General features: G+C 39.4%; 1 protein-coding gene across 1 annotated transcript; it reads left to right on the plus strand.

Moving 5' to 3' along the window:
• Positions 1 to 484: 484 nt before the first annotated feature.
• Positions 485 to 25,344, plus strand: ap1m3 (adaptor related protein complex 1 subunit mu 3). The gene is made up of 12 exons (XM_079221182.1): positions 485 to 623; positions 7,271 to 7,427; positions 7,930 to 7,997; positions 8,304 to 8,434; positions 12,323 to 12,470; positions 14,070 to 14,196; positions 17,779 to 17,921; positions 18,630 to 18,701; positions 19,003 to 19,161; positions 21,149 to 21,274; positions 21,777 to 21,852; positions 23,751 to 25,344. The coding sequence occupies exons 1-12, from the start codon at positions 582 to 584 to the stop codon at positions 23,771 to 23,773; spliced, it is 1,272 nt and encodes a 423-aa protein (XP_079077308.1). The 5' UTR covers positions 485 to 581; the 3' UTR covers positions 23,774 to 25,344.
• Positions 25,345 to 26,140: the final 796 nt, after the last annotated feature.

Below are 26,140 nucleotides of genomic sequence, written 5' to 3' on the forward strand. Positions count from 1 at the left end.
ATTTCAGTTTAACATTATAATGGAAAATGTAGGTAGCCGGTTTTTAAAGAGGCTAAATGTAGGTTATTGAATAAAAGACAGCCATCAATATTTTTGCTCTGTCATGGAGTAATGTAGTTTACTGAAGTAAAAGTAGCAATACGTGTAAAAATAAATTTAATAAATACAACTTTACCAGTAAACGTACAGGATTAAATTCTTACTCTGAAGTATTTGCTAAACGTTTGATGCTTTTACAAATAATTACTAATACTCAGTATTATTCAAATACAGTGCTTGAGTAAACGTGGGCATCTCAGTTGTTTACTTTATACCATTATTGGTAATGTTGGGTGAATTAAAATTTAAAAAATCATTTAAAACCACCGGAAGTTGCCTTTCTGTTCCTGCAGCCAGCTTGACGCTTCGCTCCGGAAAATCAGCGAGTTGCAATGAAACGCAACGCCTGAAGAGAGTGGAGGAGAGAAGGAAGGAGGAGGATGGGAGCGAATCTTATCCCCTTTAAGTGACCCACATCTTACTCTAGACCTACATATTATCTCGGTTAGTTCTTGCTCTCGAGGATTTTTTTCTCCACCAAGATGTCGGCGTCGGCAGTATTTATTCTGGACCTGAAGGGAAAGGTAACGTTAAGTTTGTGGTGACTTGTTGTTGGGAAAGTTGACATCGGGGTTATCTACGAAGCACCTGCTGTGAGAATATATGAGCATGATGTGTATTGGTGTAACGTTGGATCAAGCTCGCATGTCCTGTCAGAGACAGGCTCAGTCACTCTGCATGTGCCCTCATGTAGGACAGAAGAAGCCTCAACTGGCCAAACTCGTTTCTCCAATGTTGAGTCTACACAGAGGGCTTGTTCTTGTGCAGCGATGCAGCCTCATTGTAGCCTATGTGTCCAATTTCAAAGTTTAAAACCTCATACTTCTTTTGCAGCCCAATATAGGTTATTCTTTAAAAATCGACAGTGGTTTACTTAATATTGATGTTTGCCAAAACAGTAGGTTGACTTTCACAGGAAATGCATTTTGAGAGACAAATCCATAGGCACTTGTAGATTACAGTATTTTGTGCTGAAGCAGTTGATGGATTAATCAACAGTTTTTGATCGATCGTTTGCTTTGTGTATTTTTAAGCTTGACTGTCAAACATCATGGGACCAGCTTTTCACATATAAGAATTTGCTAAACATATCATTTAGGACGGTGACTTGCAATAAGACAGATCAACAACTAATCTGTCCATAGTTTTCTTGATCTATAAAATGTCAGAACATTTTGGAAAATGTTCTACCCTGAAACATAAGGTGTCTTCAAATTGCTTGTTTTGTTCAAAGCAGCAGTCCAACTGCCAAAGATTCAGTTAACTGTCAGAAGCATACGGTTGAATTTCGTTTCATTTTTGCTTTCTATAGATTCATCAACCATCACAATAGTTGTCAATTCATTTTAGACTCATCGATTCAGCTTTTATATCAATTTTTTTTTAAGTTTGAAACTTTTGGTCCGACAAAACTAACAATTTGAAGTTGAAACCTTGGACTTGGATTCTCATGGGCACATTTTCTAAATGTTTTGCATTTATAGCCTGAACAGTGAATTGAGAATGTAATAGATAGTTTAATTGATAATGAAAATAGTATAGTCCCTATTAGTATTAAAAAAATTACATTCTCGAAAATGCATTTTATTTGTTAGATATATGCTGTGATATGGGATAAATAAAAGACACTAAAAACACTTGAATTTGTACTACTTCTTACTTCAGGTTTTACATGTAAAAGGTATGAAGTCGCCTTATGCCTAACGAAAAGGATCAGTCCCTCATAGCATGTCTGATTGTGCAGATCCAATGTTTTCTCTTCCCCTAACCATCTATCTGTGCCCTGGGGCAAAGTCAGTAGCTCTTCACCTTCAGTCCTTTCCCTCCCTCCCTCCGTCCTGTCCTGACCAGGGAAGGTCATCCGCCTGTATAGCTGCATATATTGTGGGTGCAATTAAAAATCTACTAAACTAGAATGCACCAAAGACCAAAATAATTTTAGAGGCAACCAACCGAAACCAGTTGTGGTCATGGGGACGGATCACTCTAGTACATTTATAGACACAGTTGAAAACACACAGCTACTACACAGAAGACAGGCTCCACCTCTGCCCTTTACCCCTCCACCCTTCTGAGTTGTAGCTCCTGGGCACTCGACCGCACGCTGTTGGCTGCAGGGACCGGGGAGACTTGAAATGTCAGGCTATTGAAATCAGCATGGCAGCATTTGTTCCCAGTGAAGTTTGGGGTTGTAATGAGAAGCGGCACATTGCATTAGCTGGAAGCATACAAGTGTGAGGTTTCACATTTTAGGCACACAGCAATTGTCCCAAAGGAGCTGCAGTTCAGTTGTATTTTTGAGTTTATTTATTTATCTATCAGGGACAGTGCACATTCCTCCCCATTAGAGTGTAATTGTACTAGAATGACCTCATTTTCATCGGTTCAATCTGTTTATTTTTTAGCCCTCGTGATGCACTTTGGTCCAGATTGAAATATCTCAGCAACTGTTTAAAGGCTTTACTACAACATGTTGTACGGACATTTGTGACTTGACTTTGCTGATCCTTTAAACCTATCCTTTAAACATAACAGATAATGCCAAGTCCAAACTAGGCATGCAAGACCTTTGCCCTGATGTTCCAGAGAGGGAAATCAGCGTTGGCTCTGCGCTCACAAAATCAGTGCTGTTGTGTGTGGACTGTTCAGAGATGCTTGCTGGTGCATTAGTTCTGTTGAATTGGGCGTCTTGAGCAACAATGAACCTCTAGTTCTGCTTAGAAAAAGAGGCACTGTGAGCATGCACAATGTTAAATGGTTGCAATTGATACACAACTCAGAGTCATCTTTTTGCAGCCTTCAATGTGTCGTTATTTTGTCCACAAGTAAGCTACCGTTAATTATTTAATTATTATTCTTTTATTTATTCTATTATTTATTCTTGTTAGTTAATGTTTGCCTTGTGTTCACCTGGAATAAGAACCACATAGTATTTTAAACCCACTGGTGGTTTTAAGAGAAGACTTTTTCTCGTTGCTTTTTGTGAAGTAAAACAACACAAATGTTGATACTTCTGGATTCAACCAGCAGTGGATCACTTCTGTAAGAAACTATCCTATACTGCTGTAGATTATGTATAACTTACGTTATACATAGTTGCTCTTCTGTACCATTCTTCATTGTGAAATGTATAAATATGTGTCTGTCTCTACAATTTGCTCATATATTTCATATATTTTATATTGATATATTTATTTCCTCTGCCAGCTCTGTTTCTGTTTTTGGTGCTACAACTTGTCTGATTTTTTTATTTTATTGCTTTTATTCTATTATTATTTTATTCTATTATTCTATTAATCTTCTACTAAACTCTTTCAAGCTGCTCGTCATAGATGAATGACACTTATGATTAGATGTGTAATTAATGTAATGGAGGGATGTAGTTATGATTTTCTTAATGTATTTGTACATGCCAACACATATCAGACAGAATGGGTTCTTAACACACTCCCAGCCAAATTTAATGAGACCTGGATTATTAAGTAGCTGCGCTCTGCTTTGGGGCATGAAATATGCTAACTGTTTGTGTGAGGTGTTCTGTTTGAAGTGTTCTGCCTCTGCTGAATGTACAACGCTATCAGATGTTTTCCTTTTTAAAATGAGTGTAACTGGCACACATTCAAACCAGCTGACAGCATGACAATGATATGTTGACTCCTAAATACCCTAAAGGTGGAATACATGCTATTCTAAATCATCATTGTGATCATAGCAAGGCCATAACTGTCACAGCTTCCAGCCTTATTCAGAATGCATTGTCAAAAGATGAATCTCCAAGCTGTGCTGTTATCCTCTCATTCAGCTCTCAGCTGTCTGCAATGGCTCGCAAAACAAGTGGCTGGTTAGCGAAAGAAAGTTAAACACACATCAATATACCGACAGTAGCGGGCCGTCAAGGCCTGCTAAGCCTTCTCTACTGGCCTAAACAGAATCACAAAGTTATAGCTATTTTATCATGTAATTGTTTTTCACAAATACACTACATGTATTATAATTATTTTTCCCTATTAGCTTATTTTCTCATTGACCAGCTCATGTCTCCTGTCTGTTCATTCTGCCTGGTCTGTCTGCTTCTGGTCTGGCCAGAAGCGCGCTGCTTAGCGCTCTTTGTCCAATCAGATCTCACCTCTGTTTCTCTCTATGTTTCTCTCTCTTCTCTCTCTCCGCCGGTTAAACACATGGTGAAGGCCAGCGAGAGGGTTATGTACTGTGATTCCTCACTGAGACAGGAACAGCACCCTGCACACACACTCCGGTACATTAGGTGGAGGTATGCACCTAGTCAAGTTGGTTGCGATCCGTCACTTAAAGTTGTTGAAGAAGAAGCAGCTGCAGCTGCAGAGACTTTCCCTGTGGACTCTGTGTAACACTTGGACCTGCTGTCCTCCCAGCCCATCTCATCGCATCTCACCCTGCTCGCATCTCACCCAGCGATGGGTGCGCGCCGAACAGCATCCCGTCCTGCACGTATTTATGTATACGATATCAGACAGCAGGCCTAGGATGAAAATGCACGGCCCCCCACTGTATACCGACAATGAGGAGTTAACAGCAGCATAAAAGAGCAGACAATAAATGTGTCACCACTTTTCATCATCAATGTATTTGATTTAAAATGACTGGCACACAGTCATATTGTTACCCTGTGATTCATGCATCTCCACATGCGGAAACTAGCCTTTTACTAAACATGTAGTGCTCATGTTTTGCTTTTTAATCGTATGCAATGTTCTTTAGCTGCTCATTAAGTATTTTGTTGTTTTTAAATCATTCGATTAATTTATCAACGTTGCAACAAGTATTGCATTTAGACTACAAAATGTCTGAAATTGCAAGAAACTATCACACTTTCTTAAATCCCGCGAGATAATTTGATCAAATAGCTTATTTTGTCTGGCCAACAGTCCATTACCCACACTTTACATAGAATAATATATTAAAAAAAATACAACCTTATAGGCCAGCTGAGGCTGCAAAATCTCCTTTGGTTTCACCAGATACAATAAAAACATCACCTTACCTAGATCCCATTCACATCACAAGAATTGTAATATAATTCATGTATGTATATATATATATATATATATATATATATACTTTCAGTGTTCTTTTTGAAAACTAGAAAGTGAACCTCAGGATACCTTATCTTAAGGTTCTTTTTAATGCAAAGATTTGCCGACCTCATTCTCTGTCTCTAGTAACCTCTGAACTCTTGCCTCTGAGATGTTACGCTCACAGAAGCTGAGCACTGGCCTGTTCATATCCTTTTTTCTCCCCCAGATTATATTACTTTCTTGGCATTTCCTTTTTGTTTATTTCTTATTTCCTCCTGCCTTTGTTGTGTGTGACCCCTGTCCAACCGACTCTTCTTTTGAAGAAGTGTGTGTGTGTGTGTGTGTGTGTGTGTGTGTGTGTGTGTGTGTGTGTGTGTGTGTGTGTGTGTTACCTAGATCCCTCAAGCGGAGCAGCTTTGATCTATTTCTTCACTTCCCTCTGTGTCCGGACTGCTGACTCATCTTGTTGTGTGTGTTTCGGTTAAGATCAGGAAGGTGTGCAGTGATTTCTCACGGAATCTTCAATATGTCGGAAATTATTAAAAAAGCGCAGTTCTGTGATATCAACATGGAGGCCTGTGTTTCTGTCAATGTTGGTAAATGTCGTTTGTAATCACTTGAAATCCATGACTTAACAACAACAAAAACACTTTTACTTGTGTGTGTGTGTGTGTGTTTTATTTTTTTGTACAACCACAATGGAGGTTTTTTTTTTTTGCTGAAAGTGATCCAACTGTTTGTTTAGTAAATGTCAGGATGTCGGCCTCTTAGATTCACAGGAGGGCAGTTCTTTGCACTGACATTCAGCCATTAAATATCAAGATCTCTCGTGACACTAGCCTCAAAAGAACAGAAGGTATACAGTTATAAGATGCTCTATTTTTAGTATTAGGGATAGGCTGCATTCATAGACATGTCCATAAGTAATTGAGTAGCTAGCTGTATTTAGGTCCACACCCACTTTTCATTACAAACAGGTTCTTTTTAGACTGTTGAAAGCCATCCTGAAAGATGTGGGAAAAAAGGATTCAACATACACACAAGAGAAAGTGGTTGTATGCAAACACGGCTCTAAAATATATAGACAGCCATGCTATTATGTTATTATAATATCATCCTGATGGTGGCATGAATGTATCGCCAAAATGTCATGGCAATTTATGTTCAATCAATAATGCTTAGCATTTCACTCAAAACCACATGGTGGCATTGAAGGAGCAGTCAGGATATCACTAAAATCAGAAGGATCTGTCCTCTGGAGATGGATGTGGATGTCTGTACAACATTTCATTGCAATTGATCTAATAGTTGTTGAGATACTTCAGTCCGAACCAGAGTGGTGGACCCACCGACAGACTGACATTATCATCCATATAGCCATGCTGCTAGTGTGGCCCCTTTGGTTGCCATCATTTCAAACCCGAGAAACCCTGCAGTTTATCTAAAGTCTGCATTAGCTCCTGTTCCAAGATAAGAAGATGGGCATTCATCATTCATCATCAGAAGTTAGCAACACAGTTTGCACATTTCCTTGTGAGATAAACTTGGAAAGTGGTGCCATTTCCTTCCATGAGGTCAGGGTGTGTCGTCAGCCAATGGCTCTTGAGGCATGTTTAAGCTTGAGTGCTCAGGTTTGGTGTCTCAGCCAAAAGCTATTTAAGCAATAAGGTACAAGAGGCAGTACTGTATCGTCAATAATACTGTTCAACGGTGTTGTTAGGCCCGACGCGCAAGCCGGTTGAAAGCAGGGTGGAGGATGACACTCCGCCACCGATGTAAAGAAGTGCTCTCGCGGCTTCTGCCTGTCTTTTCTCTGTAATTTTTCTCCTCCATTAAGTTTAGAGAATTTGTCAACTGTCAAGCTTGAAATGACAACTAACGGTCGCGCAATTTAAATCTACCTGTTATTTTAAGTGCGCACTGATATGGAACGCTCTAAATGTAAACAGGCTGTACAGTACTTTATGGCTGAATAAAGTACACCCCGTGACTCACTCTCAACCAATCAGAATGCTTGATTTGATCTACCCGTATTATAAACACATTTAATGACTGGGTAGTGGCTTCATAATGATGTCTTCTGCCTCTATATTTCGTTCTTTATATTCTGGATCCAGGTTCTGATCTGCCGTAACTACAAGGGGAACATGGACATGAATGAGATTGACCACTTCATGCCCATCCTGATGAAGAGAGAAGAGGAGGCTGAGGCCACACCTCTGGTCACCCACGGCTCCTCTCACTTCCTGTGGATTAAACACAGCAACCTTTACTGTATCCTTTACAACAAATGTCTTTCTACTTTCATGTGAGAGCCTTCCCATCAATCATATTTGTGGAGAAATGACTACAAATGTAACAGAGATTCACAGCCTCGGACACATATACCTGAATATTCTCTTAGCTGCAGGCAGCTTCTCAGCTTCTGTTTCACAGCCAGTTGAAACATTTAACGCATATTCACTGTAATGTGTTACGCACTGTATATCCTCCTCCCTGAATGTGAGATTGGGCAGTCGAACCTCCTTACACATTATTAATTCAGCATGATATTGCAGTTGTGAGTAAGTGGTATTCCCAGTGCACTGCATTAGACAACTGAGCTGTTTTATCTCCCCGTGGCCATGTTCTCAATCGCTTTATACTCATTCAGCTAACTTATTATTTAATTGCATTCATCTCATAACCACCTACAGTATAATAGATGTTTGCTACATATCTCTGTATTGTCAATTTCTGTGGATGTACAGTTCTTTCTTAACAGTCTGTTCTTCAGTGGTGGCGATGACGAAGAAGAATGCCAACGCTTCCCTGGTGTACACCTTTCTTTATAAAATTGTACAGGTGCGTCTATTTCCTCAAACTTTAGTCCACATATTTAACTACTGCTACTTGTGTTCACTTCTGTTATAAACCCACCCAGCCAGTGCAACTATAGCTCTTACTCATTGTCTGTTTCCTCGCTGCTTAATATCTATCCAATGCTGTGTCTCCAGGTTTTTGCTTCTTGAATACAGCAATTAGATGGCATAAATTTACACTTTCCTTGCCTAAACACAATGGAAAAAAAAGTACAACCAAACAACTTTCATATTATATAATACAACATGTGGTGTTTGTCGAACTGCGTGTGTCTGTATGTGTCCGTAGGTCTTTAAGGAGTACTTTAAGGAGCTTGAGGAGGAGAGCATTCGTGACAACTTTGTGACGGTGTACGAGCTGATGGATGAAGTGATGGACTTTGGTTTCCCTCAGACAACGGACAGCAAGATCCTACAAGAGTAAGAAAACAATAAGAATGGCTGTGTCTGCATGTTTATGCCTCATAACCATTGTGGCTAATATTGGCAAAACTTCAAAGTGAAAGTGTTTCTGTACAATAATCATTCCTAAACCATAAAAAAGGTCAACACTTATACATTTACAAAACGTGAATCAACTATGTCCGTTGGCACTGTGATCAGGCATTTTAAGTGTAACATGAATCCGGCTGATGAGGGTATGAGGTTAAAGTTTCAAACTCTCAAGGGACGTACTGCACTAAGGCACTCCAGTCTGATTTGAAGGTAACCATATTTGCTCAAGTGGTAACTGTGTCATCAATCAGAAAACAACACATTCAAGTGTTTTAGTAAAATAACAGCAGTGTATTTCATACTGTAATTTACCAGCAGTGATGGGAGTGAGAGCACACAAGGATTCAGTTTTAAGTACCATTTGCTTTATTTTATTTTTGTATTTAGAAAAGTACAACCAGTGACTAAAGCTATAATGAATGGAGGAACTCTATTCAGCAAGTGAAATGAACTGAAGCAGATACTATTCTAGGGCTTCACAGGTGTTTGTGTTCAGGGTGTACACACGGTTGTTTTGCTTCTTCCTTCCTTTTGGCTCCTCAGAGAGGCATTTGTTTCGAGGGAAGGGCTCAACGCTCCCTTTTGCGATACCATGATAACATGGGTTCTGTGTGCACATCATCATCTTTGATTCTAATGAATGGGGAACTTGTATTTTAAACATTCAAAATGGTGTGTGTGTGTGTGTGTGTGTGTGTGTGTGTGTGTGTGTGTGTGTGTGTGTGTGTGTGTGTGTGTGTGTGCTGATAATTACCAGGCTCCTATTGGCACTAAGACACAATGTCAGCTGGACACACTCGAGACTCTCAGAAAGAAAAGCCCTGCTCTTCTCTTCTCCAAGGAGACGCACAAAAGTCATTTCTCTCTTGTGCATTTACACACGCACACACAAACACGCACACAGTTCACATACACTCATTCACTTTGTCTCTCTGTCTGCATGCTGTGTGCATGTGTGGGAAGATGCAAGAGACTGAGCAAGTGAGACTGTAGGGATGCATGTGATTCCGTTCATGTGTGTGTCTTCGTATGAACCTTCATATCTGTGTGTGTGTGTTTTTGTTGTGATTGCTATTGTTATGCTAATCTGTCAGTTTGCTGCCAACCCGGCTTCCAGATCCTTTCATTAGCATTTCTGAAGAGAATCAGGGAAAAACAGAACAAACACAGAAGCAACAAAACAACCCAACGTCGACCTCAAGCCCACTAGTCGCCGCCTTTTATCTCTCGGCACTGTCAGACTTTGCTATGTGTCAACCTGCGCTCAAGACCCTCTATGTGGGAGGAACTGGGATAGAAAACCAAGTCTTAAGGATTAAGGCACAAAACATTGTGCTTTAATCTGTCAATCAATTTAAAACGTGTTTATCTTCCGCTTTTTGCGATTGAAATTAGATAGAAAACGTGCAGTTGGAAAACAAGACCTTTCAGTAAGTCTTTGTTTTCAGCTCTAGAAACCCCACTGTACACTTCTTGCTCAGCACCAAATAGTGGACAGAGACAGTTAGCGACTAGCTGGTGAACATTGAGCCACAAAAGAGCCAGATATTTCCATCAAGAGTTGGTAGAGACCAAAAATGGTCCTAACATAGAGTCAATATTGACCTTACATTCATCTGGTGGACAGAAACACAATTCCAAATGAATTATAATGTTGCTCCGTTGGAAAACGTTTGCCACTGACCATATCAACCTGAAAGATAATGATTTGTCAATGTTGTGTTCAAAACGCTGTTGCACTGCCGACAAGTAACAAACAAACTATTATTGCAAGTTTAAATAAATTTAAATTAAATTAAAAAAAGAACAATTAGTTATTTGAGCAAAGAAATCTGGTTTAGTCAGTATTTTTAGTTAATATACTTTGAACGGTTGAATCAATGACACAGATGCACAATATTTTTGCAATGTTGGTTCCCAGAAGTGCAATCCAGAAATGAGTCTGGAGCAAGATAGAAACATTATTAATACCGTTGCTGTTTGACCTGTGCATAACTTTGTGCAACCCGTCTCTCAAATTAGAAACAGCATATGGAACACACCATTCCTGTAGCTGTATTTAGTCTACCGAAAATACATTCCTCATGCATACACACTTAGTAAGAATCACGACCACGATGTCATTCCAAAAATCAGTACCTTGGCTGCATTAACACAATTTTAGCACATGTACCACTTTATCCGCCATTTTCATCCAGAAACAGCCACAACAAAAGCAATATATTTATAGTCATGAAAATGGCATTGTTACGCTTCCACTGGCTTGAGGACAGCAGATTATTGTGGCACATTGGGTCAGTGTGTGATTGACTCAGGGGGAAATGCTCAGGCCTCTGGAGGTCAACATAAGGTGAGGGACAACTGAAAGGAGAAGGGTGAAGAGAAGAGGTCAGACGAAGAGGCGTTTGTGTTGGCAGTTTAAAATAGTTGCGCACACTTTTGTTTTGAGAAATTGATGGAAATGAATGTAAGCAGGTCTAAGGCAAAACCATTGTATCTTGTCTTTTTGTGAATATCAGCCACTTCTCCACAGCAGGTTCAAGTGCAGGTCAACAGCACCAATCCAGAATGTTTTTAACAAGAATGTCTGAAACACCTTTTTTTCCCTTGAATTGCCCCCCAGGATACTTTACCAATCAGCAGTCCTTAGAAGGGTAGTGGCTGAACGGTTATTTTTAGTGAATGCCAAATGAAAAAAAATCGTTCAATTTGTTTTTGCCAAAGTGACAAACTAAACTTAAATTGAAGCATATCATTTATTTGGGATGTGTGTTTTTTTTTTTAAAATAATAAGTAAAGTAGTATATTGTGAAAACATGAAAAGAATCAACACCCAAGGAAAAATGTGGTGGCATAAGTCAAAAAAAGAGCTCTGCAGTGGCAACAAGGTCAAGGGAAGTAAAAAGTGTCGGGGCGGGTCACATGTTGTTTACAGCTCCCTCTTATTCTCGTGACAGTTCATCATGTCTCCCTGGGCACATCCAGAGCACCTTAAGAGACGGCCCACAGTACTGTGCGGTGAATGAGGGGATCGATGGACGGATATACAGGGGAAATATTAATGTTGATAACTATAAAGAGAAAGAGTTTTGCCACAGTCAAGGCCTCGGGCACTTACACATATTATTGATTGCACCAATCAATATATTTATATGAGCAATGGATCAAATACATGCATGTGTGAAGCAGATGGGAGGGGGACTCCCAGCAATGTTCCAGTGTTAGAAGCTTCCAAACCTATGAAAGCTGTTCTGGCATCTCCTTAAGACACTTGATGCTGGACTTTTATTCACCCAAGCAACACTTGATAGTTTAGTATCATGTAACAAATGCATGTAAGACACATTATCAGTGGCTTTAGTCACAATGGGTTCATTTAAATCTCCATTTTCCAATTACATCCATAATTAACCTTCACACAAACATGAATAACAACCTTCTTTAAATTATTCACACTAGATTTGCTCACTTATTTTAATTCATGAGGTGTGATTTATACAACATATTGTATGTTGTGTGTTGTAATTTTCTGTTTATTTTACTTCAAAATAAGAACCTTATTTTGTTGATGAGACTCCTTTTTATAGGTGAAAATCTTGAATGAGATTAGAAGATTTAATTATTATCGCTGCGGTCATTTCTTGAGATATTTCTCAAAAGCTGGAAATGCTGTCTCTGTCTGAAGCATCTCAATGAGGACTGTGCCCTCCTGGGTTTGTAGGGGCTCCACTTGTAGGGGCAGGTTTACAGACAGAGTAAAAAAAAAAAAGTTTGACGCATGTCACAACTTTTTTCTGCCTTTGTCTCTTTCAGGTACATCACCCAGCAGGGTCATAAATTAGAAGTCGGAGCTCCTCGACCTCCAGCCACCATCACTAATGCCGTGTCCTGGCGGTCAGAGGGAATCAAGTACAGGAAGAACGAAGTGTTCATGGACGTCATTGAGTCAGTCAACCTACTGGTGAGGACAATCTTTGCTCTGTCAACATCATATTTTCTAGAAAATAGAAATTGACTCAGCAAAGAGACACTTGCGTGTTTGAGCATTTTGAAAAGCGCTATATAAAATTAATGTATTATTATTATTATAGACATCCCAGACATTTATTTTGTACTTTGTAATATTACAGTACTATATTTCTACAATATGTAAGAATATTAGTTGATAAGGAACTATTTTTTTTTTACTTGAATATACTCTCAATACAATATATAAGGTCACAAGAAGCAAAACAAAACAGATACTGTAGATAGACTTATCAACTCTATCAGTGCTACATTCTTTATCCATCATCTTCCACTTTTTTAATCCATCATTATTATGCATTTTCTTAAAAAAGTCAAAGTGCCTCCTTGAAGCCAAATGAGTTTGTCAGTGTGTTTGCCGAAGCCCCGGCATGTTTTGACTCCTCCTAACAGTCTCTTTCCTTGAATTGAATTGCTAAGAAAACAGTCTCTGATATCAACAATCCTCTATTCTTTTTCAAAATAACATTTTATGGTGTTTACGTTTCACCATTGTATGCCGGAGGAGTGACTTATACAGTAGTGTATTTCAAAGGTTTGAAGGCAATTTAAGCAGATAAAACACATTAGTCAGTTTTAATACTCAAAAAGGGATTTTATTATACAATATTCTCAACTTTTGATAAAGTCTATGACTTATAACTGCTGTAAAACGATATTGCTTTGTAAAACTGTAGTAAAATGCCCCCATACATGGCTTAAAAAAGATTGAACACACTCAATGTATTAATTTGGTGGAAAAGAAACATTATTATATTTCATGCAGAGTATTTCTTCATAAATGTTGTTATAAAAATAATAATACAAATATTGACTCATAATATGATAAATGTAGTCATTATTGTAGTTATATTTGTCACTTGCTGACCTAATTTTTTCAACAATACTACACACACAGATATAATCACTGATCAGTGAGATTATGTGATACATGATAAACCCATTTAGGAAAGCATTTTCTATTTTTTAATTGAGGATAAAGACAAGGGCTACGTTTTCGTGCAGCTTAAGAAACAAACGGCCATAAATACATTAACATGTAGCTGTATTTTAAATTAAAAGGAAGAGTCTTTTTATTGTCCTTGAAGCAACATCTCAAAGATGACTCAGCACACAGTTGCAGGTGTTTGTGAGTCAAAGGTAAACTGATAAGGTGTATGTATGTATGTATGTATGTATATATGTATGTAAGCACGGCTATAGAACTTCCGTTTCCACTTTCTTTTCTGGGACCAGGGACTTTTTTTTTAAAAGGTCTTTAGTTCTTCATCCTCTTTCACATCAACACCTCGCTTACATGTCTCAAGCTGCAAGCTGATTCCTTTTCAGTGTTGTCCCACAGTCTGTTTCTATGTACTAATGGCGGCTATTGATCTGTATCATATCATTATTTAAATAAAGCTTGTGTACTTTCAGGTGGACTTGCACATTTAACTGTACAGACAATATCATAGCTGATACACATGTACAAGTGATCACAATGCGGTTTTCTAAATATGAATTAATACTTCATGCTTTTCTGGTCTGTCTACAGGTGAGCGCCAGCGGCAGCGTCCTGCGGAGTGAAATAGTGGGCACCATCAAGCTCAGGGTAGTCCTGTCGGGGATGCCTGAACTCAGACTGGGCCTCAATGACAAAGTGCTGTTTGAAATAACAGGCAGTAAGTAATCGTGAGTCATGCTCAGTGTCATGCAAGTTTCATATGCTGAAAATGAGGAAGTCATTTTAACGGTGAAGTTGACTTGAATCCTGTTCAACAAATATGAGAGGGGAAAAAAGGGTTAGCATGGATAATTTTGTTATATCTTTGAATATTTCCATGTACCAGCTGGTAACTGCTGGCGTACCGGCCGGGGTACATGTACCCCAGGTGTGGAATCACTAACTGAGGTTATGCAAAGCACACACGTTTTGTTTGATGATATAACCCCAATGCTTCTTTAAAAATGCAATATTTTATAGCTTTATTGTTGTTGTATTCGTAAATGTACAGCATCAGGCAGCAGCCAATTTGATCTCATTACTTCCCTTTCAGTTACATTTTATAAATTGCTATTGGCACACTTTATTTCATACACTGGGCTAACAGCTGACAGCATCAGTGACACAGAGGAATATTTTACATTTCTTCTTTATCTCAAGCTGCCAAGATTTGACATTATTGATAGAGGACTTGTAAAACTTTCAACAGGAGAAGTTGTATTGCATTTTAAATCAAAAATATTTTCCCCTTGATATAAATTTGCCTTTTAAAATCTGCACGAGTAATGCTGAAATGGCAGAATGTAGTTGAAAATGTACTACTGCTTGATGGTAGAGCACTAGCCTTGAACTCCCCCTCAGACTTCCACTTTCACCTCCTCTTTCTGTCTAAACCTCACTCTCTTGCAAATCTCTCTCTCGGTTTAGCTTTCATCCTTCCTCATCTTCCTCTCCCTCTCCTCCTACATTCCCAATTTCCCCAATAACGTCTCCCACTGCTACATCTCCCCCTTGTCTGTTCCTGCACCCCCTCCCCCGTCCCCCTCTCATCTCCCTCTTTTCTCTCCTCTCTCCTGCCTTCACTTCTTCCCCCCTACTACTCGTTACTGAAGGGGAAAGGCTCCATCACTGTCTAGCCTCTTTGCCTCTCAGTTAATCCTCACCCTAGGCTACAGCCCTGCAGATGAAAGGTGAGGGTCTGTGGATATACTGTATATGCAGCACACAATCCCCCCGCTGTGTTTTGCAGTCTGGGAAAAAACACATCATCAGAAAAGATGATCAGAAATAACGATCAAACAAACACACCGACAGATACAGCAACAAACGCCCTCACGCTGAATGTTTACACACATATTAAAATATGCTTTTTCTTCTCATCCTAAGCAGTAACACTTTATTTTGCATATCCTTTTGCAGTCATTTGGCATTTATAATGTTTTCCTGATCTGCACATTTTATCACAGCTGGATGCTTCCAAAATGTGAGAAAGAATATAAGTAATTTAACGCTGCCCTCTGCTGGAAAATGTCCATAACTGTCACGATATGGAACAGACATTTCATACAAGTTTCATTCAGAGTAGTTTGAAATTGGTGCATGAAATTCACAAAACATGGTCCACAAAAGTCACTCTTTTAGACATCCGTCAGTTAAGAGAAACACTAAAATATCTGATCATTTCTAACATTTGAGTGTCTAGACCCTGGCCACATGTCCCAGAGGTTAATTCCTACTTATCAGAGGTATTGTTTGTTTAATGTGTGGATTTGAATGTTTTCTTTTGGGATTAGTTTTTTAAAAGGCTCTGATTCTGGACAGTATGAACTGAGGTTTAGGTTATTAAGAATGTTGTTTCATGATTAGTTAATCTGCTGATTATATCCCAATTAATGTGCTGAGAAAATTTTTTCAATGACTTTCTTTGTCTAAGCGACAATCCAAAACGGCAATATTTTCCACTATAGTATTGTTTCCTATCTTCACATTTGAGGAGGTGGAACCAATAAATATTTAGCATGTTTGCTGGAAAGATGACATAAATGATTAATCGACAAACAAAAAGAGTTGCAGATCATTTTTTATTTGAGAAAAATAATCCACCGTATCCTGTGCCCTCGACCTTTTAAAAGTCTGTGTCAACCTGTCTCTCTGTCTGCTTGGTTCAGTGATATTACAGCACCGTACGATGCTTTGGACAGAAGTATTTTCCACATGCCATTATAAAATGGCTCCCTGTGTTTCTTGTATCTCTTTTTATTCTGTGCTACAGCAGACAGAAAACAGATTAAGTTCCTCCTGTCTGCGGCTGTATATTAAAGCAGCCTTAAAGGTGAACCACAGGGAACACTGCTGCATCTTCAATCCCCACCTGGCATGTGCACAAATGTACATGCACGAACACACACACACACACACACACACACACACACACACACACACACCTGTCTCTTCTTCCGGCCCCTGAGGTCCTAGCGGTGACAGAGAGTGTCCCGTACGACCTTTCTTTCCCGTTGTCTTGATGCCACTGCATGCAGGTGTGCGTGTTACTGACATAAAAACAAACCGAAGTAGAGAGACAGAAAATGCTCTAAAGGGCTTTTCTGCTTTGCTTGTCCAGGAGCGTTGTGCTCCCTCTAGACCTGACCTCAGCCAGTCCCCTCTCAGGCATGAGGAAATGTCACACACGCACACACACACACACACACACACACACACACACACACACACACACACACACACACACACACACACACACACACACACACTCACAAAATCAATAGAGAAACAAGCAAGTAGAAGGAACATATGCATAAACCTATGCACGTACACACACTCGAGAGAGGGAGGACAATGAACAGGGAAGCTGCATACATAAGTACACATGCACACACTTTTCTCTCCGGCAGTGCTGGGCCAGGGTTGCATTCAGAGCAGGTGAGACAGGCCTTGAGCTCGCTGTTGAATGGGGGATTTGGTTTAAGGCCCACAGGCCCAGAGTCATTACAGCAGTTTTCCACCACTCAGCACCCTCCATTAAGCACAGAGGAGGAGGCTTTCTCCAGCAGACTACAAATGCCACCATTAAGGAGGTTGCGCTTTGAAATGCCCATTGCAACACCGCTGCACTCTTGCTCCATCCATTTATTCAGAGAATTTTTTTCATCTAACCGACACATTCTGCAGATTTTTGTCTATAGCAGCCTCTGTAGTACTCTTGTGAAGTTTTAGAAAAGTAGGTTAGATAAAGGGCAGAGCGCTGCTGCTGCGTTACTCTGGTAATCATGACTTTTTTTTTTATATTTCATAATAAACGGCCCGCATTAGTGTAATAGGTGGATGTATTCCACAAACAGCAAATGGGTAAGTTCTGTGAGTAGGGTTCAGAAGTAGGGTTTTTTTCTGGCTGATATTACAATATGTATTTACTGTGTTGTATGTGTGTTAGTGCAGGTGTGGACGCATTTTTGAGGCAGTTAAATGGGCTTCAGAAGAAGATGGCAGCACATTGAAGGCACACAGACTGTGATTACGTGTGTATGAATGTAACAGCGAAATAACAGAGGGAGTGTGTGTGTGTGTGTGTGTGTGTGTGTGTGTGTGTGTGTGTGTGTGTGTGTGTGTGTGTGTGTGTGTGTGTGTGTGTGTGTGTGCTGAGTGAATGTTTGTCAGTCATCATTGCCTTGACCTTGATTTTCCCAAGGCTGCGTGGAAGGCTCTCAATCATTTTTTTTGTATTTCTGTGTGTATTGTGTGTCAGGAGAGAAGAGTAAGGCAGTGGAACTGGAGGACGTAAAGTTTCATCAGTGTGTCCGTCTGTCACGCTTCGAGAACGACCGCACCATCTCTTTCATCCCCCCCGACGGCGAGAGCGAGCTCATGTCCTACCGCCTCAACACCACAGTAAGTAGGACACACACAAAAACACACACACTCACACCACCTGCATACCAGCGACACCAAGAGTACACTTCATATTTGTCTCACACTAAAGTTTAAACACAGATAGCATCACAACCTACAATGTTAATTATTAGACTTTTATATTGTGATAATTTGGTAGAAATTTTCCAATATTGGCACAAATGTAACTATAAATATATCATGCATTTTTTGCTGTTTTTTTTAGGGGTTAATGTTAAAATAAGTTTTGTTGTATTATATCTCTGAAGTTTACTGATATATTGTATTGTTCAACTGCAAAATATCTTGCCTCAGTAAATATCGTCATCACAACTCTTTTATAACCACATTTGAAAGGGGATTCAGTTTGAGTATAAATGCCAAGTTACAACAACAGTTAACATGTTTCAAGACAAGTAGCGGCTCAGTTTCTCTGCTCAGCCACATGTTGCCAATCATCCTGACATGCTGCTTAATGAACCAGAGGATACTTGAGGGGGCGGCTGTGCCTGAAATCTATGTGATCTATCCAGCCGAGCGGTGATTGTCTCCCTTGAACAAACACAATATCTCTCTCTCTCTCTCTCTCGACCACTGTGTCACCGGTGAGGTGTGTTGTAGTGATGCACTTCAGCTCTGTGCTCGCCTCTCCGACCTTGTCCACTCACTCCCCCTCTATCTCTCTCTCTCTCTCTCTCTCTCTGACAGGTGAAGCCTCTCATATGGATCGAGAGCGTGATTGAAAAGTTCTCTCACAGCCGTGTGGAGATCAAGGTGAAGGTGAGGATGAGTGACACACAAACATGAAGACACATACAGAGCCCCACCACTTTATCCACTCATCTAGCCCCTTCACTGAAACTTGTTTAGTATTTATGACACATACTTCAAGGGTGGATTAACGCTTCCCATCTGTTTGAGGCAGTGACGGCCATACAAACTCAGATTAACAAGCCGCAGTGTGCATAATCACAAAGACCTTCTGGATTTGAAGTTGGACGGGCATGCTCTTTTTTTTTTTATTTATTTTTTTAAAGGCCTCCGATGACATTTGAACTCTGTCCTCTTTGACCTTCCACAGGCTCGGAGTAATTTTAAGACCCGGTCCACAGCCAACAGTGTGTCCATTCTGGTGCCAGTGCCCAGTGACGCTGACTCACCCAAGTTTAAGACCAGCACAGGCAGCGCCAAGTGGGTGCCTGAGAAGAGCGCGGTGCAGTGGAACATCAAGTCTTTCCCTGTTAGTGTGGATACACAATATCACAGTTTATAATCTCAAATACTACATGAGTACATGTTGATGTTTTGTAACTGTTCTATCTTATACAGCAGCCGTAAGGTTTTAAAGCCAGCGTCAGTATGCTAAAAAGTAACAATTTTTAGGTATTTGTACTTTACTTTCCATTTTTGCTGTTTATATTTTTACTTCACTACAATTCAGAGGCACATATTGCACCTTTCGTTCAATATCTATTTGATAAAATCAGTTAAAAGGCCCCTCTCCAAAAATATAATCGGCAAATACATTTGGGCAAGTTAAGATACAACTTTATTGGTCCCTGGTGAGGTGTTTTCACAAGCCTGGCAGTATATAAAGTAAATAACATTAGCTCCACCTTTACCAGCTGCAACATAAAAGTGATGCACACAATAATGCATCAATAACTATAAAATGTATACTTTGATGTTAACACTTTTAATAGAGACCACCAACGATGCCTCGTATCTACATGAGCTTTATTCAGTCCCAGTGTCAGAAAAAGAAGTTGTATTTTTACTCTGACACGTATTCCACAGCACCCATTTATCAAATTATGATCAGCGTCCACACACACACACAAATAACACATCTTATCGCTCCCTTTTTTTGCTCTTCCTTTCACGTTTTTTGGTATCAGTCTCTTCTTTCATCAAAACCAGACTGTCAAGTTCGGATATCTCCTCAGTAATTCATTCCGCCTTCAGTCTGTCAAGGAGGGTTAAGAATTGTTCTTACTGGTGACGTATTGTATTCCAGCCCTTATACGACTCTGCAGTACATCTTTTTCTGTCACTATCAACATCTGGACACTATAAAACAGAGTGTTCTCTCAGGGAACCAGACTCAACTTGTAATGTGTGATAGAGGCTCAAGGAAACAAAGATGACTGAGTGGAAAGTTGTGATAAGAGACTCATCCACTAGCTTTCAGCTCCGTCCAATTATTTACAACCTACTCTACAAACAGAACTATCTTAATAGGGAAAGTACGTATAAGAACCTTTTAGGAATTAGTCAATTTTACGAGCATGAATATGTTTGTCTTTCATACATTTCTCATTCATCGGGTCTGGTACATCATGCAAAAGAAGAAATATGTTTTTATGAGTGTGAAGCAAGGATAGAGATAATAAGGTTTTCCACGGTAGCTCTATAATGGCAAGGATACAAATATGCCGACTGTAGTTAGTGTCAATAGGTTAGGAAGCTGAACTCTCTTTCCCAATTGGCTTTTTACTATGACAGAGTCGTACATGAACACACAATTATCTGTCGGTCAGGACATGTTTTGCTGACTTCCAATGAGTTTCTGTCATTGTTTTTTCTTTTTCTGAGCTCTTCTCACTGGTTTTAATTGGGCAGAGCTCAGCTGGAAAAGGGTAATGTTACATATAACAACATACAACATTTGACAAAAAAAAGTTTTTATTATAACTGGGTTGTTTGCTTTGGTTGCCAGGTTACTATCAATCAATATAGATAAGACCACACCCACACATTCCTGATGAAACAGATAAGGTTTTTAGAGTTAGACTCAATTTCTTCAAGACTATAACTTAGATGTTTGTTTATTTAGTTATAGGTTGTAAATGTTAAAAAGAGAAAGTGATTTGATGCCAAATTTTCAGGGACTTTCAAGTCAATATGGTAACTGATTTGCAGCAAGTAAAACCAAAGTACAGACTTACAGACTACATGCTCAGATGATGTGTTAAACAATTGCTGGTATGAAGAATGATTAACCTGTTTCTTGTGTTTATAGCCTATATACATCTGTCAGATGCTAATTGTAAATATGATCCCCATCAATATAGGGTGAGAGTGGTCCCACGTTGTCATGAATATAAATAACCTTGTGTTAACTATAGTCAAATACCTGTTTTACCTGCGAGGCTTTGTGAACCTCTGAATGTTCTTCATGCATTAGCGACTTTGTAACTTCCTCTTTTCTATTTTCGCACATGTAGGGTGGTAAGGAGTACGTGATGCGGGCGAGCTTTGGGCTTCCCAGTGTGGACAGTGATGAGCTGGAAGCAAAGAGACCAATCACAGTTAACTTTGAGATACCTTATTTCACCGTGTCTGGGATTCAGGTTGTACCCTTTATTCACAACCATACACTAGCTTTTCTTTTTTGGTCAAATATATATATATATATATATATATATATATATATATATATATATATATATATATATATATGCCTCCTGATTTTCATTTTATCACTACCCTAAAAAAACATGTATCTCTGAAACAAAACCTTTCATAAAGTAAGAAAAGCGGAACACTTTTCAGTAAAGAGCATTTCTGATGATCTACTGGGTTTTAAATGGTTTATTTAGCTTTAGAAGTAGGAATGTTTTTTTCTCAAACCACGAAGGAACAATTGGCCTTTCAATTTGTCTGAACATTTTTCAATTACCAAATTCAGAGATACATGGTTTTCAATAGACAGGGGTAATTTATACCCGCTTTAAGTGGGTTGTCAAGAACACACTGAAGCATACAGACCATAGACATATATATAAATACATTAATACTTTGGTGTGTATGAATGAGTGAAATAACTATATTTGACTTGTCTGTGTTCCGTAGGTACGTTACCTTAAGATCATAGAGAAGAGCGGTTACCACGCATTACCATGGGTGCGCTACATCACACAAAGTGGAGGTGAAAACAAACACACTTAAATATACTCACACATCCAGCACTTTTACAGAAAAGTTAATAAGGCAATCGCATGATAATAGATATCATATATTACACTGAATGTCAATAAGAAATATCCAGTGTCCACATTGTGTAGGACTTATGGAAAGCCGTTTTGCTGTTTTATGATTTTTGAGTGCAAACCCAAGGTCACCCTGAGATTAGATATTTTCCTTGCGACGAGGTGTCAGGATCAGTCTTTCTGCATCACTATTCAGTGTGTGGCCTAGGAGTGAACCTGGCTGTAGAACATCCATCATATCCATTACCTGGCTCTATCACCATGAGCCATGACCTCAGGGCCATAGACTGATACCACACAGGACGCCAAGGATGGAAACTTTACAAGCCTGCTCGCTTATGGCATGAAATTGTTTGATTCTCACTCGACCACATTTTACCAGGGCTACTGTACAGCTGGTAGAATGCAGTCAAGCTGGTTTAGCAAAGCTCCTGGGATCAGTAGATCCAGTTGCTGCCTTGGGAATGAACCCTTTTGCAAGACACCAAGAGAGACGAGAGATTTGAACTTTTGTCACCCAACTTAAGATTTTACCTCAAACACATGTTGAAATATGTTGAAGAAGCTACATCTCTACCTTTTTTTTAAAGCGTGCTTGATTTTGGACAGATCACACAAAATTGCATATGTCCACATTAAAGCTACAATATATCGATGGGACTGCAGCAAAATCCTCTTTCCTAGCTCACTAGTCAATGTGTGGCAAATGGAAACTATATGGAGATGGAAGCCCAATACATACGCCCGACAAATGAACCTGACTCTATAACATCCGTCATATCCATTACCTGGATGTTAGGTACGAGTCGCTGCCGGAGGTTGAATGATGCCACAAAGTGCCATGATGCTCCCAGGGTGGCACTCAGTGAATGCTATCGCCTTGCTATAACATCAGCAAGGAAGCAAAAAGAGAGAGCTAGAAAAGATGAAGACAGGAGATAGGAGTGAGAGAAAGAAGAGTGATAAAGTCGGGGGGACTGAAGAGAACGCTATCACCTTTCTCGTATTGTCACCATCAGCAAATGGGGAGGGAAGAGGAGAGGAGAAAGGGCTGATCACATTTCACTCCGCACTACATGCAGACACACTCACACTGATTAAACAAATTCTTGATACTGTAGACTGACTGCTGACTTATTAATGAGTGATGAACAGGCATTTAGCAGCCGCACCGAACAGCAGTAAGTGACGACTTCACAAATATCACACTGTCAGTGGTCAGAATGTGATCGGGCAGCATCACGCTGCAGCTGGATCTTTAATGCTGGTATGTTGGAGTTTTCAAGCATCAATGTGTATTCTATTTAACATACAATTGTAGATTGCGTATACATTAATAACTTGGGAATAATGCATCATTTCAAACGGTAATCCATAACGATGGTTCCTCCCCAAAACAAACACACTGAGGTCTGAAATATCATATAGCCTTGACATTTGTCTTAATTGTAGCTAAAGGTGTCGTCTTCGAACCCTGAAAAGCAGACCCCCGTCCATAGTACATAAAAAATATGGGGTGACCACATTCTTTTGACCATGTATTGTTATCTTTCTATTAGACAGTACTGACACATTTATGCACCATAATAACTCTGATATTGCCAATTTGGGATTGAGGTATTACTAGTATTAGATGTGGGTTTTAGAAATGATCAGTCAAGTCTGAAATGGCAGAGAATGAAATATCTCAGAAAGGAATATGGTAAATATTGGTATTGTGATTTAGTCGAGTTCCACAACAGATAGTTTGTGAACATCTTAATGGTCCTCATTGCAATGTGCAGGAGTGATAGGAGGAAGAAAGCTGTTAATGCTCTTCTGTTACCTTTCTTGGCAGATTACCAGCTCCGGACAAACTAAAGGGCACAGATGCTGCTAGACGAATGGATATTTTCTCTCTCTGTCTGTCTTCCTCTCTTCTTTCCTTTTCTCTCCTCCTCTCCTCTGTTTCTCTGGCTCCCCGTCTGCAATGGGTAGCAGAGGTCAAGCGCAGGAGGACACATGAAATTGTTTCCTACTCTGAACGGAAACAAGACAAGACATCATCCCTTCCTCCAAGGCATTCTCAACACAGACGGGAAAGCTGTTGCGTCACCTTTGACCTGTGACTTTTTTAAGGGCTCCTCAGGACTCCATCAAAACGTTTTAATATATTAATAATGAACTGATATCTTTAGCACCGACAAGTTCTCATTTTCTTGCTTTTAATGTGGTATCCTTCGAGGTTAATTTAGAGCTCAATTCTGGAGGAAAAGACATTTTGAAATAATACGAAATATAGGGGTTTAGGCATTATCTTGGCTTGGCTTGTCCACTGAGAGGTGCAGCTTTTTACTGTACAACATTCAAACCGAAAGATTGTGTTGTGCCAACATACAGTCACTGTGATGGGTCATTGTCAATTTTGGATTTCTCAAAGGAACATACAAGTACAGATCTGAATCAAAAGTGTGTCATGTCTTCTGTCTGTCAGCTTGTATTCTTTTCTGGAGGGATTTGTTTTTGCTCCATGCTGGATTTAAACCACTCCACCACATCTTAGCACATCAGTCAACATCTTTAATTGTAAGGGTTTTTATTCCTCATATGTGTTGTCCTCAATAACCATGTTATTATATCTGTTGTTAATCTGCCTCCCTCTCAAAAGCATATGTTTTGCAGGAACCTTTAAATTATATATTCATTGCCTTAAAAATTGCCTATGTATCATCACCTTTAGTGCTGTGAACATAATCCCCAGTGCACTGACACTAACACCAGCGACCAGATCAATGATTAATAAGACACAATATTGTTAGAGGCGTTGTCAGTGTAACATAATACCGTCGACGTGCTCTCATGGGGCCTGTAACCTTGTCCTCGTGCTTGCAGCTTTGAGGCAGACACGAAAGGAATGAGCACGGTGCAGAAATGTTCGTCATATTTCTATCTGTTTATAATGTTCTATTCGTCCTCTGTGGAAAATGTTTGAAGGGGAAAACAGAGGGTTGAGTAGAGGGGTGGCAGGACAAGGGTAAAATATCCTGCAGGGATTCTGAGAATATGGACAATATGTTGAGCTAATTGTTTTTCCATGACTCTTAAATTCTTAAACTCTTAAAAACTACTTAAATGTATGTTGACCTCTGCAGGCCCATACACTTCTTCAAAGCAGTTTGTGGTGCGATTCACTCTCTGGTGTGAATGCATTGCACCGCGTCAATTCAGCTGCACTGCAGACAGCAAAGAAGAGTCCAGTGTCAATTTATTGCATTTCTGCTGTGAAGTACAAAACCTTCTATTACAATCGGTGTTATTATATTATTATATTATCATTATCTCGTGTGGGGCCTTTTTTCTGACACTAATGACGATTGTTAATAAGTGTGTGTTCTCATGTGTTTTCATTCATTGATCATTGATTTGTCGATAGGAAGCAAAGGGATATATTTGGAAATAAACTTTTTTGTATGTTGTTTTGGAATACTATTGATTTTTCTTGTCAGCATCTCATACAGTTTGATTAAAACAATAAATGCCAGATGTAACATAATACATTATTCAAAGTTGAGGAGCTGTAAGGCAGTTGTGATGCATTGAAGTGCATTGCAGGTATACTCTGAAATTTGTGGGAAAAGTTAAATGATTGATACCGCTGTCATGTTTGTACATGCTAAACAATGAAAATCCAATCAACTACGAAAGCTATAGCTATAAGTAAGTCAAATGGTCATACTGGTGCAGATCTGATCACTTAAAAAAAACATACATTGATATATTACCAAAAGGTAGGTTTGGTAATGTTCTTCAAAAACCTTTTGTTATATTTGTTGAAATTCTCCCAATAGCGATCAATAAATTGAATGCTCTGACGAAAAAAAAAGTAGTATGACTTACAAGAAGGTGGTGACCGATTAACATAACCGGTGGTGGACTTGTTCGACCATGCACAGCCTCTCTCTGAGTATGCACGGCTGCATGTTGATAGGAACATTAGTTATTTATGTTTCATTAGCCATGTAAAGAGCTTAGTAGCAATATAGTCTTTTTTCGTAATATGGGCAAAAAACAATATGTTGTGTAAACAAAGTAAATTTGGTCAACACCAACTTTCAGCGGTCAACACGAAAGTTTATGCATTTACCAAGACTATATACCTTCAGCAGATTAATGACAGCCAAACTACTAGAGCTTTAACATGTGAAAGCAGAAATACCAAATGTGTCATAAGTTTATTTATGATGCAAG

The sequence above is a fragment of the Taurulus bubalis genome (genome assembly GCF_910589615.1).
Source record: "Taurulus bubalis genome assembly, chromosome: 7".
Lineage (NCBI taxonomy): Eukaryota > Metazoa > Chordata > Actinopteri > Perciformes > Cottidae > Taurulus > Taurulus bubalis.

Coding starts and splice junctions, on each gene's coding strand:
- ap1m3 (XM_079221182.1), top strand. CDS start 582: ATGTCGGCGTCGGCAGTATTTATTCTGGACCTGAAGGGAAAG. Junction 7,428..7,929: donor TAAACACAGCAACCTTTACT/GTATCCTTTACA, acceptor TCTGTTCTTCAG/TGGTGGCGATGACGAAGAAG. Junction 18,702..19,002: donor GTGTGGAGATCAAGGTGAAG/GTGAGGATGAGT, acceptor GACCTTCCACAG/GCTCGGAGTAATTTTAAGAC.